Here is a 17,969-nt window from a genome sequence, read left to right as displayed (position 1 = left end):
TACGGTTCTTTATCCATATTCGACCCGTTTTGAAATGGTTCATTATCCAACCTATTTTTTATGGATAATATGGGTGGATAACTGGTTTCTTTTAACCATTTTGACACCTCTACATAGAAGGTAGGATGCAGCTGCAACTCAAAGGGTAAGGCTAATTTATAAGCAACCTGGCCAACCTTCTCAGTAATCATATATGGTCCATAATACTTGTAGGACAGCTTATTGAAGTGATGAGTAGACAAAGTAACTTGTCTATAGGGTTGAGCTTTCAGATACACCCAATCACCAACACTAAACTGCCTGTCAGACCTGTGATTGTTAGCCCGGGATACCATCCTCTGCCGAGACCTAGCTAAGTGATGTTTGAGATGATGAAACTTAAGTTCCCTAGTGACTAAAATTCTGTCAATATCTTCATAAGCAGAATCCCCTGCCATATAAGGAAGATGAAGAGGAGGAAGTTGTCCATAAAGAGCTTCATAAGGAGTCAATGGATGGATGGATGAAAGCTGGTATTGTACCACCATTCTGCAAAAATGAGGAACAGAGACCAAATAAGTTTCCAAACCTATTAAGCACCTCAGTCTGCCCATCAAAATGTGGGTGATAAGCCATGGAAGTGCTCAAAGTAACCCCTTGGATTGAAAAGAGTTCTTGCTAGAATTTGCTGGTGAATATTGGATCTCTATCACTGACAATATCAGCAGGCATCCCATGCAATTTGTAGATGTACTATCATTTTACAAGCTCACTAGCAGAATAAGGATGAGACAGGGAGATGAAGTGTGCATCTTGGTAAGCCTATCAACAACCACCCAGGTAACTGACTTTCCCTTAGAATTAGGAAGACCCTCTGTAAATCCATACTGATACTACTCCAAGCAATGAGAGGAATTCGAAGAGGTTGGAGTAAATCAGGCTAAGCTGAGGTGTCATATTACTTTTCTGACAAAGGTGGTAACAACCTCTTTGAGACCCTTCCCGTAAAAAATAGCCGAGATTCTCCTGTAAGTATTATCCACCCCGAGTGTCCTCCCTGAGGAGAGGAGTGCCACAATGTAATAATTTCTGACCTCAAGTCTAAGTCAGCACCTACAACCAACTTCCCATGTCTTCTGAGTTGCTGGTTAATGAAACTGTATCCCTTACATTCCTCTGGTTTGGATTGTAATTGGAGAATAAGTGCTTGCATCTCTGGATTAAGTCTCCAACTGTCTTGGATAGAATCCAGTAGATTAGTCCTCATAGTGGACAAAAACAAAGTTGCCAGTTCAACTGTAGGAACTCCAGATAAGGCATCCGAAGCCTTGTTCTCTTTGCCCTTCTTATTTCAATTTCAAAGTCAAATTGCATAAGTTTGGTGATCCCTTACGTTGAGACCCTATATTTAGTTGTTGTTCAAGCAAAAACTTCAATGCTTTCTGATCAGTTCGAACCACAAACTGTCTGCCTATCAAGTACTGACTCCATTTGGTAATCGCCATTACTAAAGCTAAGAGTTCCTTGTCATATACAGAGAAGATAAGTGCTTGACTGATAATGCCTTACTCAAATAGGCAATTGGCTGCCCTTGAAGCATCAGTACAACACCCAGAACCATGTCACAAGCATCAGTTTCCACTATAAAGGGATTATCAAAATTAGGCAAAGCTAAAACTAGGGCTGAAGTCAACACCCTCTTCAATTCCTCGAAGGAATGAGTGGCTTCATTAATCCATTTGAAGCAATCCTTCTTCAACAAATCAGTAAGAAGTCTGCTAATAACTCCATAACCCTTGATGAACCTCCTACAATACCCTGCTAATTCCATAAAACCTCTGAGTTGGTTGAGGGTGGTGGGAGTGGGCCATTTCTGTACTACTAAGATCTTCTTAGGGTCAGTAGCAACACCTTTAGCAGAAATATAGTGCCCCAAATACTCCACTGTGATTGCAGAACTTCGATTGTCTGGCATACAGCTGGTGTTGAAGCAACAACCTAAAAATAATCCTCGGGTGCTCCACATGTTCAGAAAGGTCTCTACTGTATACCAAAATGTCATAAAACAATACAAGAATGAACTTCCTAAGGTGCTGCTGAAATCCCTCTACCACATGAACCACCCTCCTCACTCCTACTCCTCCTCAACTACACAAGTAAAACCACAGATTTACCCTTCTTAACTCCTTTCAACCTCAAAACTACCATATATGAACAGTCTCTCAAGATCTGATCACCAACACCACCTCACACACACACACACACACACACACACCAAAATATCAATTCTACCCTCCTTTCTTCGCTCTTCTTCAACAATGAACTCTACCTATATTCACGCCCAATTCAATGTTCAACGTTATAATTGTTCTAAAGACAACCTAAAAAACATATAAAGCCATACACAAAATGATCACAGTCTACAAATATAAAGTACAAAACTTGCGCAATAACCTTGAAACAAACCCTAAACCAAAAAATCAAAAAAAGAAGTAAAAAAGCAGTACTGATATATGCGAAACATAGATCAATAGAAAGCTTACAGGATGAATAATCTTGATCTGGAGAGCTCAAATTCTGAATCTTCCGGTCGCCAGAGACAATCGCGAAAAAAAAAAACCTAACCAGAGAAAAAAGAGAGGATTGGTGGAAGAGAGGAGTGGGCGGGGTGGGGGGGGAAGGGGGCAACCTGACCGCAGCGGCGTCGTTTACGGTGAATGTTCCAACTTTGATTTTTCCTCTCTTTCTTTGTTTTTAATTTTTTCAACTCATTATTCTTTTGTGTAGAAAAGAGAAAAAGTTAGAATAGTGACAGTTGCATGGGCCTCAGTTCTCACCCTGAAATAATCAGTTTCTTTTATTTTTTTATATTATTATGAGTATAAAATATAATGTAAATTTTTGTATATAGCCTGTCTATGAGAAGTATTGATTAAATCTGTTAAATGAAAAATGAATATTAATCATTAACGTCATTGACAGTTTCGTAACAATAATAACTAACATATTATAATATGTTAAATTACATTGATCGTGTAAATGATTGTTACATTGTCACTGACTCACTGTATACTATAGCATAGATCATTCTTTATATGGGTTATATTTAACGGAATATTTTGTAGATTAATTTTCATATGTTTGGTTAAACTTAAATATTAAAGTCTAAGGTGACAGGAAAATATATAAGAAAAGGTATGGTGATAAAATGTTGAGAGTCAATTTCAGTATAAAAAAATGACAATAATGTCACGATTCGAATTTTTCACCCTCGGGAGTCGTGATGACGCCTACTAATGTGAGCTAGGCAAGCCAAACATTTAATCTATTTACTTCATTAACCAATTGTTTCTTTTTAACAAATATAAGACGATGACGTGGTAACAACGAAAATTCAAATTTAAGCGGAACACAACAATAAGATTTATGGAAAATGCATTTATTACAAATACTTAAGCCTTAACCACTCAAAACCTGGTGTCACAGTGTCACAGACTGTCTAAAAGATTACCACATACAAAGTCTGAAGAAAATGACAATACACTATTTCTGAATAAAAGGAAAAGGAAACAGGAAATAGGAATAGAGGAGACGTCAGGGCCTGCGGACGCCTGCAGGTCTACCTTGGATCTCCGCGTGGACTGAAGGTAGCCTCCACACTACGGTCCGAAAGCTGCTCCGGGATCTGCACATAGTGCAGAGTGTAGTATCAGCACAACCGACCCCATATGCTTGTAAGTGTCTAGCCTAACCTCGGCGAAGTAGTGACGAGACTTGGACCAGACTACCAAATAAACTCGTGCAGTTATATAATATACAGCGAAAAGTAAAGCAGAATAAACAAATAAAGATGAGAAGGAGAAATATGCTTCGGGGAATAACAGGTAAAACAGAATATCAAGAGAATTATAAAGGAACAAATCAACCACTAACAAGAATAAGGAAAACAAAGACAGATTTCACTTTCTTTTCACATCTTGTTGCAGGCGTGCAACCCGATCCCAATTCCTGTATCTCGTGGTAGGCGTGCCACCCGTTCCCATTTCGTTTATCTCGTGGCAGGCGTACCACCCGCTCCCATTTTATTTATCTTGTGGTAGGCGTACCACCCGCTCCCATTTCATCATATCTTGTGGTAGGTATACCACCCGCTCCCATTTCATTATATCTTGTGGTAGGCGTATCACCCACTCCCATTTCATTATATCTTGTGGTAGGCTTACCACCCGCTCCTAGTTACAAGCCAACAATAATCACAAGGAATCCCGGCAAGGGAACAAGAGTAATATAACAACTTCCCGGCAAGGGAACAATGATATTTCAACAACATTCCGGCAAGGGAACAATGATATTTCAACAACATCCCGGCAAGAGAACATTACTATCAAAACAAACATCCCGGCAAGAGATCATTAATATCAAACAAACATTCTGGCTATGGTGATAATAACATATGAAGCGCAATAAAACACAACAGAGTCATAACAATTATAATACAAGACTCACGAGCATGCTTGACACCAACGTATAGATACTCGTCACCATGCCAATACGTCGTACTCCACAATTAACATGTAGCAAATAAGACACAACTCCTAATCCCTCAAGCTAAGGTTAGACCAAACACTTACCTCGATGCCACAAACACAATCACAATCACAATTCAACTATAGCTTTACCCCTTGATTCTACCATCAATTCGCTCATATCTAGTCACAAGTTACTTAATTACGTCAATAAACGCTAAATGAATCAACCCCAATGCATGAAAATAAATTTTTTAAAGTTTTACCCAAAAAGTCAAAAATCGCCCCCGTGCCCACATGGTCAAAACCCGAGGTTCGAACCAAAATCCGATTACCCATTCCCTCACGAATCCAAATATATAATTTTTTTTGAAATCGGACCTCAAATCGAGGTCCAAATCCCCAATTTTTGAAAAACCTAGGTTCTACCCAAAACACCCAATTTCCCCAATGAAAATCATTGATTTTGAGTTGAAATCATGTTAAAAGATGTTAATGATTGAAGAAAACGAGTTAGAAATCACTTACCAATGTTTTGGAGAAGAAAGGTTATTTGAAAAATTGCCTCTTATGTTTTGGGGGTTTTGAAAAATGAAAAATAACTGAAAATCCCGTCTTAATATACTACTTTCAGCTGCCCTGTGCGGACCGCATAAAATCAACTGCGGCCGCACAACTCCCATGTGAACTGCAGTGACATGCTTTAGTATTTTGGCCAAAAATTTCTCTATTGATGTCCAAATTATGATTTCTTTAGCTTTCTGGAAACTAGACACGAAGGGATACAACTTTCATTTTTGAATCATCTCAAAATTCCTTGTATATCAAAAGATATAGGTTTCCGAAGTCGGACCAGTGAAATGTTCTTCACCGCGGACCGCACAGAATCTAGTGCAGCCGCAAAGCCCTCACCGCGGTCCGCATAAAATCCAGTGCGGCCACACAAGCCCCTCCGCGGAAGCATTCCTTTTTGTGCGGATCGCACTGGTTTGGCCTTCCACTTCTCTGAACCTGCAACAACTATATTTTTAAGCCTAAGACATCCCGGAACCTACCCGAAACTCACCCGAGCCCTCGAAGCTCCAAACCAAGTGTGCATACTAACTCAAAAACATCATATGGACCTAGTCGTGCGATCACATCATCAAAATAACATGTAAAATCATGAATTAAACCTCAAAACTCAACATTTTCATCAAGAACTCTCAAAGTTCATAACTCTTCAACCGGAAGTCCAACTCACGTCAAATAAACTTCGTTTTTCACCAAATTTCACAGTTATCTTTCAAATACTATAACAAGTTTGTACTAGGCTACGGAATCAAAATACGGGCCCGATAACAATGGTTTCAAACATTAATTCTTTTCTTTATTTCTTAGATAATTCAGTAAAACAATTTCTTTCAAATATTGATTTCTAAGGCTTGGGACCTTGGAATTCATTTCCGGGCATACGCCCAAGTCCCATATTTTAATGCGGACCTCCCAAGATAATCGGAACACGGATCCGGGTTCGTTTGCTCAAAATGTTGACCAAAGTCAACCATAATTAAATTTTAACTCTAGAATTTCTATTTCTCATATTTTCACATAGAAGACTTTCCAGATATAGGTCCAGACCATGCACACAAATCAAGGTAAGGTAAAAGGGAGGTTTTTAGGCCTCAGAACACTGAATTTACTTGCGACACAAGTATGACCTTTTGGGTTATCACATTCTCCACCTCTAAAATAACCGTTCGTCCTCGAACGGACATAAGAAGGAAGTACCTGAGTCGGGAAAAAGATGGGGATAACGGCTCCCCATATCGGACTCGGACTCCCAGGTCGATGCCTCAAGAGGTTGACCTCTCCACTGAACACGAACAGAAGGAAAACTCTTCGATCTCAAGTGACGAACCTACCAGTCTAGAATAGCTACCGGCTCTTCCTCATAAGACAAGTCCTTTCCAACTGGACAGTGCTGAAATCTAACATGTGGGATGGATTGTCGTGATACTTCCGAAGCATGGACACATGAAACATTGGATGCACGACTGATAAGTTCGGTGGCAACACAAGTCTATAAGCCACCTCTCTCACTCGATCAAGAATCTCAAACGGGCCAATGAACCTAGGGCTAAGCTTGCCCTTCTTCCCAAATCTCATCACGCCCTTCATAGGCGTCACTCGAAGCAATACCCGCTCACCGACCATGAATGCCAAATCTCGAACCTTGCGGTCGGCATAACTCTTTTGCCTGTACTGAGCTGTACGAAACCTATCCTGAATAGTCATGACCTTGTCCAAGGCATCCTGAACCAGATCTGTACCTAATAACCGAGCCTCTCCCAGCTCAAACCATCCAAGTGGAGACCGACACCGCCTACTATATAAAGCCTCATTTGAAGCCATCTGAATACTCGACTGGTAGCTGTTGTTGTAGGCAAACTCTACTAAGGGCAAAAACTGATCCCACGAGCCTTCAAAGTCAATGACACAAGCTCGGAGCATATCCTCCAAAATATGAATAGTCCGCTCGGACTGCCCGTCCGTCTGAGGATGAAACACTATGCTCAATTCAACCCGCGTGCCCAACTCTCGCTGAACTGCTCTCCAGAAATATGAGGTAAACTGTGTACCTCGGTCCAAAATGATAGAATTGGGCACACCATGACGACGAACAATCTCCCGGATATAGATCTCAGCTAACCTTTTGGAAGAATAGGAGACTGCCACATGAATAAAATGCGCTGACTTGGTCAGCCTATCAGCAATAACCCACACTGCATCGAACTTCCTTTGAGTCTGTGGGAGTCCAACAATGAAATCCATAGTGATCCGCTCCCACTTCCACTCAGGAATCTCAATCTTCTAGAACAAACCACTAGGCTTCTGATGCTCATACTTGACATGCTGACAATTTAAACACTGAGCCACATATGCAACGATGTCCTTCTTCATTCTTCTCCACCAATAATGCTGTCGCAAATCCTGATACATCTTAGCGCGCCCGGATGAATAGAGTACCGGGAACTATGGGACTCCTCTAAAATCAACTCTCGGAGCCCATCCACATTAGGCACACAAATTCAACCCTACAATCTCAAAACTCCATCATCACCTAAGGTAACCTGCTTGGCACCTCCTTGCTGCACCGTGTCTCTAAGGACACACAAATAGGGATCATCATACTGCCGATCACGGATATGCTCCAATAGAGAAGAACGAGTGACCGTGTAAGCTAATACATGACTGGGCTCAGAAACATCCAACCTCAGAACTGATTGGCCAAAGCCTGAACATCCAAAGCAAGCGGTCTCTCACCGACCGAAATATAAGCAAGATTGCCCATATTTTCTGACTTCCTACTCAAAGCATAGGCCACCACATTGGGCTTTCCCAAACGATATAAGATGGTGATATCATAATCTTTCAACAACTCCAACCACCTCCTCTGCCTCAAATTCAACTCCTTTTGCTTGAACAAGTACTGTAGACTCTTACGATCCGTGAACACCTCACATGCCACGCCATATAGATAATGCCTCCAAATCTTCAACGCGTGAATAATGGATGCCAACTCTAAATCGTGAACCGGATAATTCTTCTCATGAATCTTCAACTGCCGCGAAGCATAAGCAATGACCTTGCCATCGTGCATCAACACCGCACCAAGTCCAATGCGAGATCCGTCACAATAAACTATATAAGGCCCTGAACCTGTGGGCAAAATCAATATCGGTGCCGTAGTCAGAGCTATCTTGAGCTTCTGAAAGCTCGTCTCACACTCATCCGACCATCTGAATGGGGCACCCTTCTGGGTCAACCTGGTCATCGGGGTTGCGATAGATGAAAACCCCTCCACGAACCGACGATAGTAGCCTGCCAATCCCAAGAAACTCCGAATATCTGTAGCTGATGCTGGTCTAGTCTAGTTCCTGACTGCCTCAATCTTCTTCAGATCAACCTGAATACCCTCTGCTGATACAACATGACCCAGGAATGCAACTGAACTCAACCAAAACTCACACTTCGAGAACTTAGCATATAACTAACTATCCATCAAGGTCTGAAGAACCACTCTAAGATACTGCTCGTGCTCCTCTCGGCTGCGGGAATATATCAAAATATCATCAATGAAGACTATCATGAACGAATGCAAATAAGGCCTAAACACTCGGTTCATCATATCCATGAAAGCTGCTGGGGCATTTGTCAGCCCGAATAACATAACCAAGAACTTATAATGCCCTTACCGAGTGCAGAAAGCTGTCTTAGAGACATCGGATGGCTTAATTCTCAACTGATAGCAGCCAGATCTCAAGTCAATCTTCGAAAATACCTTGGCACCCTGAAGCTGATCAAACAAATCATCAATCCTTGGCAATAGATACTTATTCTTGATTGTAACCTTGTTCAACTAACGGTAATCAATACACATTCTCATTGATCCGTCCTTCTTCTTAACAAACAACACTGGCGCACCCCAAGGCGAAACACTCAGCCTAATAAAACCCTTCTCAAGCAAGTCTTGCAACTGCTCCTTCAACTCTTTCAACTCAGGCGGGGCCATACGATACGGCGGGATAGAAATGGGCTGAGTGCCCGGAGCCAAATCAATGCAAAAGTCAATATCCCTATCGGGCAGCATACCTGGCAAGTCTAAAGGGAATACCTCAGGAAACTCACAAACAACGGGCACAAAATCAATAGAAGGAACCTCAGCACTAGAATCACGAACATATGCCAAATAGGCCAAACATCCTTTCTCGACCATGCGCTGAGCCATCACATAAGAGATAACACTATGGGTAGAATAACCAGGAGTCCCTCTCCACTCTAAACGAGGCAAACCTGGTAAAGCTAAGGTCACAGTCTTGGCATGACAGTCCAAGATAGCGTGGTAAGGTGATAACCAGTCCATTCCCAATATAATATCGAAATCAATCATGTCGAGAAGCAACAAATCTACACGAGTCTCAAGACCCCCAATCACAACTATACATGAACGATGGACTCGATCTACCAGAATAGAATCACCCACCGGCGTAGACATATAAACATGATCACTCAAAGAATCACTAGGCATAACCAGATATGGTGCAAAATAAGAGGACACATACGAGTACGTAGACCTGAATCAAATAAAACTGAAGCATCTCTATCACAAACCAGAACCGTACCTATAATAACTGCATCGGAAGCCTCAGCCTCGGGCCTGGCTGGAAGAGCATAATATCAGGGCTGGGCCCCACCACCATGAACTACATCTCTGGGATGGCTTGCTGCTGGCTGGCCTCCACCTCTAGCGGTTTGAGCTCCACCTCTAGCACCTCTACCTCTACCTCTAGCACCTCTACCCCCACCTCTGGCTAGTTGGGCGGCCTATGGAACACTTGGTGCCGGATCTATAGCACGGGAACCCTGATACAGAGAACTGCTCAAAGCTTGAGGGCAATACCTAGCAATGTACCTCATGTCGCTACAAGTAAAACAAGCCCTCGGCTGCTGGGGCTGACGACCCTGGAAACTCTGAAGTAGTGGTGCACCAATAGGAGCTGGTGGTGCACTATAGGACTGCTGATCAAAATACTGCATCTGAGAACCACGACCACTTGAAGCACCGTGAGAACCTGAAGTGCTGACTGGAAAGTCTTGGGAGGATGACCCCTACCATATGAATCCCTACCTCCATACGAGGTACTACTAAATCTACCTGAATGACGAGGTCTCTTGTCCACCCTATGACCACCTCCCTGTGACAGAACCATCTCTACTCTCCTGGCCACATTGGCCGCCTCCTGGAAAGATATCTCACTCGTCTCCCTAGCCATCTGAAGACGAATCGGCTGAACAAGTCCATCAATAAACCTCCTCACCCTCTTTCTCTCGGTGGGAAGTATGACAAGAGCATGACGAGCCAAGTCGATGAATCTAGTCTCATACTGGGTAACAGTCATAGAACCCTGCTGGAGATGCTCAAACTGCCTTCGATAGGCCTCTCTCTGAGTGATGGGGAGAAACTTCTCCAAAAATAGCTGAGTAAACTGCTCCCAAGTCAAAGCTAGCTATCCGACTGGTCTAGCCAAACAGAAATACCTTCCACCAAGTCGTAGCTGATCCAGACAAGCGAAAAGTAGCAAAATTGAATCCATTGGTCTCAACTATCCCCATGTTCCTGAGAACCTCGTGGCAGCTGTCTAGATAATCCTGGGGATCCTCAGTAGATGCACCGCTGAAAGTAGTAGTGAAGAGCTTGGCGAACCTATCCAACCTCCACAAAGCATCGGCAAGCATAACTGCTCCATCACTGGTCTGAGCTACCACACCTGGCTGAACCGCTGGAGTCTGAATCTGGGGAGCTACTTGCTCCGAAGTGTGAGTAGCAAGAGTCTGAGCTCCTCCTCCGGCCTGAGAGACAGGTGGTGCTACAGGAAACAAACCTGCCCGGGTGACACTCTCCATAAGGCCTACTAGACGGACTAGAGCATCTTGAAAAACTGGGGTAGCAATAAACCCCTCTGGGACCTGAGCTGGGCCTACCGGAACTGTTGGGGCCAGAACCTCATCATCAAAGTCAACCCGAGGCTCCGCTGCTGGTGTTGTTGCTCGGGGCTGAGCTCTGCCCCTACCTCGGCCTCTAGCACGGCCTCGGCCTCGCCCTCTGCCCCTCGTGGGAGCTGGTGCTGGGGGCTCAAGCTGCTGGTCAGTGGATGAGGAAGCGCGTGTTCTAGCCATCTACGAAAGAACATAGTAGAAATTCAGTTAGCATTGAGGAACCAAACCATACGATAGGAAAGAATAAATGTGAAGTTCTTCCTAACTCTATAGCCTCTGGGGGATAAATACAGACATCTCCATACCGATCCCTCAGACTCTACTAAGCTTGTCTTTGAACTATGAGACATATAACCTAGAGCTCTGATACCAACTTGTCACGACCCGAATTTTCCACCCTCGGGAGTCGTGATGGCGCTTACTAATGTGAGCTAGGCAAGCCAAACCTTTAATCTAATTACTTTATTAACAAATTATTTCTTTTTAACAAATAAAAGACGATGATGTGTTAAAGGCGGAAATTAAAATTTAAGCGGAAGACAATAATAAGATTTATGGAAAATGCATCTATTACAAATACTTAAGCCTTAACCACCCAAAATCTGGTGTCACAGTGTCACAGACTGTCTAAAAGATTACTACATACAAAGTCTGAAGAAAATGACAATACACTATTTCTGAATAAAAGGAAAAGGAAACAGGAAATAGGAATAAAGGAGACGCCAGGGTTTGCGGACGCCTGCAGGTCTACCTTGGATATCTGCATGGACTGAAGGTAGCCTCCACACTACGGTCCGAAAGCTGCTCCGAGATCTGCACATAGTGCATAGTGTAGTATCAGTACAACCAACCCCATATGCTGGTAAGTGTGTAGCCTAACCTCGACGAAGTAGTGACGAGGCTAGGACCATACTACCAAATAAACCTGTGCAGTTATATAATATACATCGGAAAGTAAAGCAAAATAAACAAATAAAGATGGGAAAGGGAAACATGCTTCGAGGAATAACAGGTAAAACAGAATATCAAGAGAATTATAAAGAAATCAAATCAACCACTAACAAGAATAAGGAAAACAAAGGCAGATTTCACTTTCTTTTCATATCTTGTTGCAGACGTGCAACCCGATCCCAATTCCTGTATCTCGTGGCAGGCGTGCCACCTGCTCCCATTTCGTTTATCTCGTGGCAGGTGTGCCACCCGCTCCCATTTCATTTATCTCGTGGCAGGCGTACCACCCCCTCTCATTTCATCATATCTTGTGGTAGGCATACCACCCGCTCCCATTTTATTATATCTTGTGGTAGGTGTACTACCCGCTCCCATTTCATTATATCTTGTCGTAGGCGTACCACCCGCTCCCATTTTATTATATCTTGTGGTAGGCGTGCCACCCACTCCCATTTTATTATATCTTGTGGTAGGTGTACCACCCGCTCCCATTTTATTATATCTTGTGGTAGGCGTACCACCCGCTCCCATTTCATTATATCTTGTAGTAAGCGTACCACCCGCTCCCAGTTACAAGTCAACAATAATCACAAGGAATCTCGGCAAGGGAACAATGATATTTCAACAACATTCCGGCAAGGGAACAATGATATTTCAACAACATTCCGGCAAGGGAACAATGATATTTCAACAACATCCCGGCAAGAGAACATTACTATCAAAACAAACATCCCGGCAAGAGATCATTAATATCAAACAAACATTCTGGCAAGGGAACAATAGTGATAATAACATATGAAGCGCAATAAAACACAACAGAGTCATAACAATTATAATACAAGACTCACAGGCATGCTTGACACCAACGTATAGATACTCGTCACATGCCTATACGTCGTACTCCACAATTAACATGTAGCAAATAAGACATAACTCCTAATCCCTCAGGCTAAAGTTAGACCAAACACTTACCTCGATGCCACGAACACAATCACGATTCAACTATAGTTTTACCCCTTGATTCCACCACCAATTCGCTCGTATCTAGTCAAAGTTACTTAATTACGTTAATAAACGCTAAATGAATCAACCCCAATGGATGAAAATGAATTTTCTAAAGTTTTACCCAAAAAGTCAAAAATTGCCCCCTTGGCCCACATGGTCAAAACCCGAGGTTTGAACTAAAACCTGATTACACATTCCCCCACGAACCCAAATATATAATTTATTTTGAAATTGGACCTCAAATCGAGGTCCAAATCCCCAATTTTTTAAAAACCTAGGTTCTACCCAAAACACCCCATTTCCCCATGAAAATCATTGATTTTGAGTTGAAATCATGTTAAAAAATGTTAATGATTGAAGAATACGAGTTATAAATTACTTACCAATGTTTTGGAGAAGAAATGTTATTTGAAAAATCACCTCTTATATTTTTGAGGTTATGAAAAATGAAAAATAACTGAAAATCCCTTCTTAATATACTACTTTCAGCTGCCCTGTGCGGACCGCACAAAATCAACTACGGCCGCACAGCTCCATGTGGACTGCAGTGGCATGCTTTAGTATTTTGGCCATAACTTTCTCTACAGATGTCCAAATTGTGATTTCTTTAGCTTTATTGAAACTACACACGAAGGGCTACAACTTTAGTTCTTGAATCATCTCACAATTCCTTGTATATTAAAAGATATAGGCTTCCGAAGTCGGACCAGTGAAATGTTCTTCACCGCGGACCACACAGAATCTAGTGCGGCCGCAAAGCCCTCACCGCGGTCCGCACAAAATTCAGTGCGGCCACACAAGCCCTCCACGGCAGCATTCCTTTTTGTGCGGACTGCACTGGTTTGTTTAGAGGCCTTCCACTTCTCTGAACCTGCAACAACTATATTTTTAAGCCTAAGACATCCCAGAACCTACCCGAAACTCACCCGAGCCCTTGGAACTCCAAGCCAAGTATGCATACTAACTCAAAAACATCATATGGACCTACTCGTATGATCACATCATCAAAATAACATGTAAAATCATGAATTAAACCTCAAAACTCAACATTTTCATCAAGAACTCTCAAAGTTCATAACTCTTCAATCGGAAGTCCAACTCACGTCAAAAAACTCCGTTTTTCACCAAAATTTCACAGTTATCTTTCAAATACTATAACAAGTTTGTATCGGGCTCCGGAACCAAAATACGGTCCCAATAACAATGGTTTCAAACATTAATTCTTTTCTTTATTTCTTAGATAATTCAGTAAAACAATTTCTTTCAAAAATTGATTTCTAAGGCTTGGGACCTCAGAATTCATTTCCCGGCATACGCCCAAGTCCCATATTTTAATGTGGACCTCCCAAGATCGTCGAAATACGGATCCGGATCCGTTTGCTCAAAATGTTGACCAAAGTCAACCATAATCAAATTTTAACTCTAGAATTTCTATTTCTCATATTTTCACATAGAAGGCTTTCCGGATATAGATCCAGACCATACACGCAAATCAAGGTAAGGTAAAAGGGAGGTTTTTAGGCCTCGGAATACTAAATTCACTTGCAACACAAGTGATGACCCAGGGTCATCACAAATAATATGTTGATTTCAGCAGTAATACAACCGAACTAGTTGAGATACTTTTAAAGAACTAGTCTTACGATATGTGCGTTGTGCGTGTAATCATATCTCAATAAATATATAATTTTAAGAAACATAAATACTATATTAACTAATTAAATTTGAGTTACAAAATAGCTTTAAAAATACGAGTTCCTGAAAATGATGATAAAAATGATGATTGTTGATCTAATTTTGCAACTCGATAAATGAAGAACGATGGTAATAGAAGTTCCATTATCATTATATTTTTTTTAATTAATAAGAATACTATAGAAATTGTAAAATAACTAAAAATAAATAAATTTTAAGAATTTGGCCAAACAGATTCTATGTTGGAAAGACAAGTGCCAAACACTATCAATGAGATTAAATCTTATATTTAGTTGGAAAAATCATTATTTAACATTAAGGTGCACACGACATATTTTATATTTTTAGCAATTAACTGAATTTATATTCCAAAATTGTAATTTTTTAGTGATATTCATATTCTTAGCATTTTCGAGAATGAGGCCACTTTCATACTTGAAGTAGTTTTTAGCCATGCACAATATCAATTATAATTTTGTCATATCTTTATATATGAATTTTGATTAGTCATAAATATTTAAGTCTTATGTTTCTAATTTTATGTAATTTTTTCTTCATTAGAATTTTTTCTCAAAATAATAAATTGCATGTTCACAAGAAATAGATGTAATATATAGAATATGTCCATAATATAATATAATACTTATAAGAAACTACAATAACATTATTCAACTGGTAATTATGAACTTGAATTAATAGTCGATCGCTACGTAAAAGATCACAAGAACTTTTGGCACTACAAAAACCTTGAAGACGTTTATTATCAAAAAACTATCAGGCCAATCTATAAATTAGAAAGTCAATTTTTTTTAACTACAGAAAATTTGATCTCTTTAATAGGATATTAAATAATGGTTCTCCTACTTATTGTCTAATTTTTTTCCCGTTTTTAACCTATAAAGATTTTGACTTTATGCTCTTCGTTAGATTATTAGGATAGATATTAAATAATGATGATTCAAACACAAAAGTTGTAGCCCTTCGTGTCTAGTTTCCAGAAAGGTAAAGAAATCACAATTTGGACATCTGTAGAGAAAGTTATGGCCAAAATACTAAAGCATGTCACTGCAGTCCACATGAAGGGTTGTGCATGTGCGGTCCGCATAAGGGGTCTGAGAGGGGTATATTTAGATGGGATTTTCAGTTATTTTTCAAAATCCCAAAAACATAAGAGGCAATTTTTCAAACAACATTTCTTCTCGAAAACGTTGGTAAGTGATTTCTAACTCATTTTCTTCACACCTTAACATCTTTTAACATGATTTCAACTCAAAATCAATGATTTTCATGGGGGAAATTGGGTGTTTTGGGTAAAACCTAGGTTTTTCAAAAATTGGAGATTTGGACCTCGATTTGAGGTCCGATTTTAAAACAAATTATACATTTGAGTTCGTGGGGAATGAGTAATCGGGTTTTTGTTCGAACCTCGGATTTTGACCATGTGGGCCCGGGGGCGATTTTTGACTTTTTGGGGAAAACTTTGGAAAAATCATTTTTATGCATTCAAATTGATTCATTTGGTATTTATTGATGTAATTAAGTAACTTGTGACTAGATACGAGCAAATTGGTGGTGGGATCAAGGGGTAAAGCTATAATTGAATCGTGAATTGTGTTTGTGGCATCAAGGTAAGTGTTTGGTCTAACCTTAGCTTGAGAGATTAGGAGTTGAGTCCTATTTGCTATGTGGTAACTGTTGAGTACGACGTATAGGCATGGTGACGAGTATCTATACGTTGGTGTCTAGCATGACCGTGAGTTTTTATATTGTGATTATTATGACTTCGTTGTATCTTTCATACTTTGGTGATGGTTTCTATTTGTTGTATAAAGTTTGTGGGAAGAATTGTGACCTATGAACATTGAGGAGCATTGGCTCAAGTTGTATAACGAATGGTGAAAGTATAAGTGACAATTGAACTTTTAGAGCATTGGCTCGAGTTGCTAAATGAGTTGTGAATGTATAAGTGATAATTGAAACTCTAGAGCATTGGCTCGAGTTGTGAAGTGAATCGTGAAGTAAAATAAATGAGAAAGAGAAGATATCATTATGTTGTCACCCTTGCCGTGCTATTGTTGATTTAATTGTTATCTCCCTTGCCGGAATGTTGATGTTATTGATGTTGTTCCCTTGCCGGGATTTAATTGTTGACTTGTTGCTCCCTTGCCGGGTTTCTTATTGCAATTTCCTTTATTTCCTTGCCCTATTGTTTGTGATTGTTGTTTGGGTGAAGAAGAGAGTTAAAGCACGAAGGGTGATGTCGTGCATTGTTTGTTTTGTGAGGAAAGAGTGTAAAGCACGAAGGGTGATGTTGTGTCGCACGATGTACCATTCTGTGCCTATTATATTAATTTCATGGTGAGGAAAGAGTGTAAAGCACGAAGGATGATGCCGTGCTGCACGATGTACCATTCTGTGCCTATTTTATTGATTCTTATGGTGAGGGCGAGAGTAAAAACATGAAGGGTGATGTCGTGAACTTGTCCTTTATTTCCCTGATTCTTGCTGATAATTGAATTATATTGTCCTTTATGTTTATTTACTGATTTTCTGTTGTTGCTTGATTTTATTTCGAGATTATAGATTCTCTTACCCTATTTTCCTTGTGATTGTTGTTTGGGTGAGGAATAGCGTAAAACACGAAGGGTGATGCCGTGTATTGTTTTGGTGAGAGAGTGTTAAAGCACGAAGGGTGATGCAGTGTATTGTTTTGGTGAGAGAGAGTAAAAGCACGAAGGGTGATGCCGTGCACTTGTCTTTGATTTCCTAATTTTTATTGATAACCGTGTTACAGTTTCTCTACAATAAATTGCTGGTTTCCTGTTGATACTTGTTGTACCCTGCAGCATGATTTCCCCTTCCTATTTTCAATTGAACTGTGGTGATCCTTATATTTATTTGTTGTTTTTCTGTTACTACTCGATGTTTCCCCGCGACATGTTTTCCCCCCTCCCATACTTGACTGTATATGATTGTTTCTTTCTGTACTTCTTTTCCGATGTATATGGTTAAATTGCACAGGTTTATTTGGTAGTCTAGTCCTAGCCTCATCACTACTTCGACGAGGTTAGGCTAGGCACTTACCAGCACATGGGGTTAGTTGTGCTGATACTACACTCTGATCTCTTTTGTGTAGACCCCAGTGTTGTAGACTTCGGACCATAGTGGGATTGCTGATTCTTGCTCATCAGGCGACTCGAGGTAGTCCTGCAGGCGTCCGCAGGCCTTGGCGTCTCCTTCTATCTACTATTCTTATTTCTTTCATGTATTTCC

At 40.8% G+C, this 17,969-nt stretch overlaps 2 protein-coding genes across 2 annotated transcripts; both read right to left on the bottom strand.

Moving 5' to 3' along the window:
- Positions 1-1,492: 1,492 nt before the first annotated feature.
- On the bottom strand, positions 1,493-1,954 carry LOC138874172 (uncharacterized mitochondrial protein AtMg00860-like). Its single transcript, XM_070152680.1, has one exon. The coding sequence runs from the start codon at positions 1,952-1,954 to the stop codon at positions 1,493-1,495; it is 462 nt and encodes a 153-aa protein (XP_070008781.1).
- A 6,464-nt stretch (positions 1,955-8,418) lies between these two features.
- On the bottom strand, positions 8,419-9,576 carry LOC138874168 (uncharacterized). The gene is made up of 2 exons (XM_070152679.1): positions 9,141-9,576; positions 8,419-8,495 (listed from the first exon to the last, which is right to left on the bottom strand). Exons 1-2 carry the CDS (start codon positions 9,574-9,576, stop codon positions 8,419-8,421), a joined length of 513 nt encoding a protein of 170 aa, XP_070008780.1.
- Positions 9,577-17,969: the final 8,393 nt, after the last annotated feature.

This window comes from Nicotiana sylvestris, chromosome 1 (assembly GCF_000393655.2).
Source record: "Nicotiana sylvestris chromosome 1, ASM39365v2, whole genome shotgun sequence".
NCBI lineage: Eukaryota > Viridiplantae > Streptophyta > Magnoliopsida > Solanales > Solanaceae > Nicotiana > Nicotiana sylvestris.
This window is presented reverse-complemented; position numbering and strand designations above follow the sequence as displayed.

Coding starts and splice junctions, on each gene's coding strand:
- LOC138874172 (XM_070152680.1), bottom strand. CDS start 1,954: ATGCCAGACAATCGAAGTTCTGCAATCACAGTGGAGTATTTGGGGCAC.
- LOC138874168 (XM_070152679.1), bottom strand. CDS start 9,576: ATGCCTAGTGATTCTTTGAGTGATCATGTTTATATGTCTACGCCGGTG. Junction 8,496..9,140: donor ATTCCCTTTAGACTTGCCAG/GTATGCTGCCCG, acceptor GGTTGAGTTCAG/TTGCATTCCTGGGTCATGTT.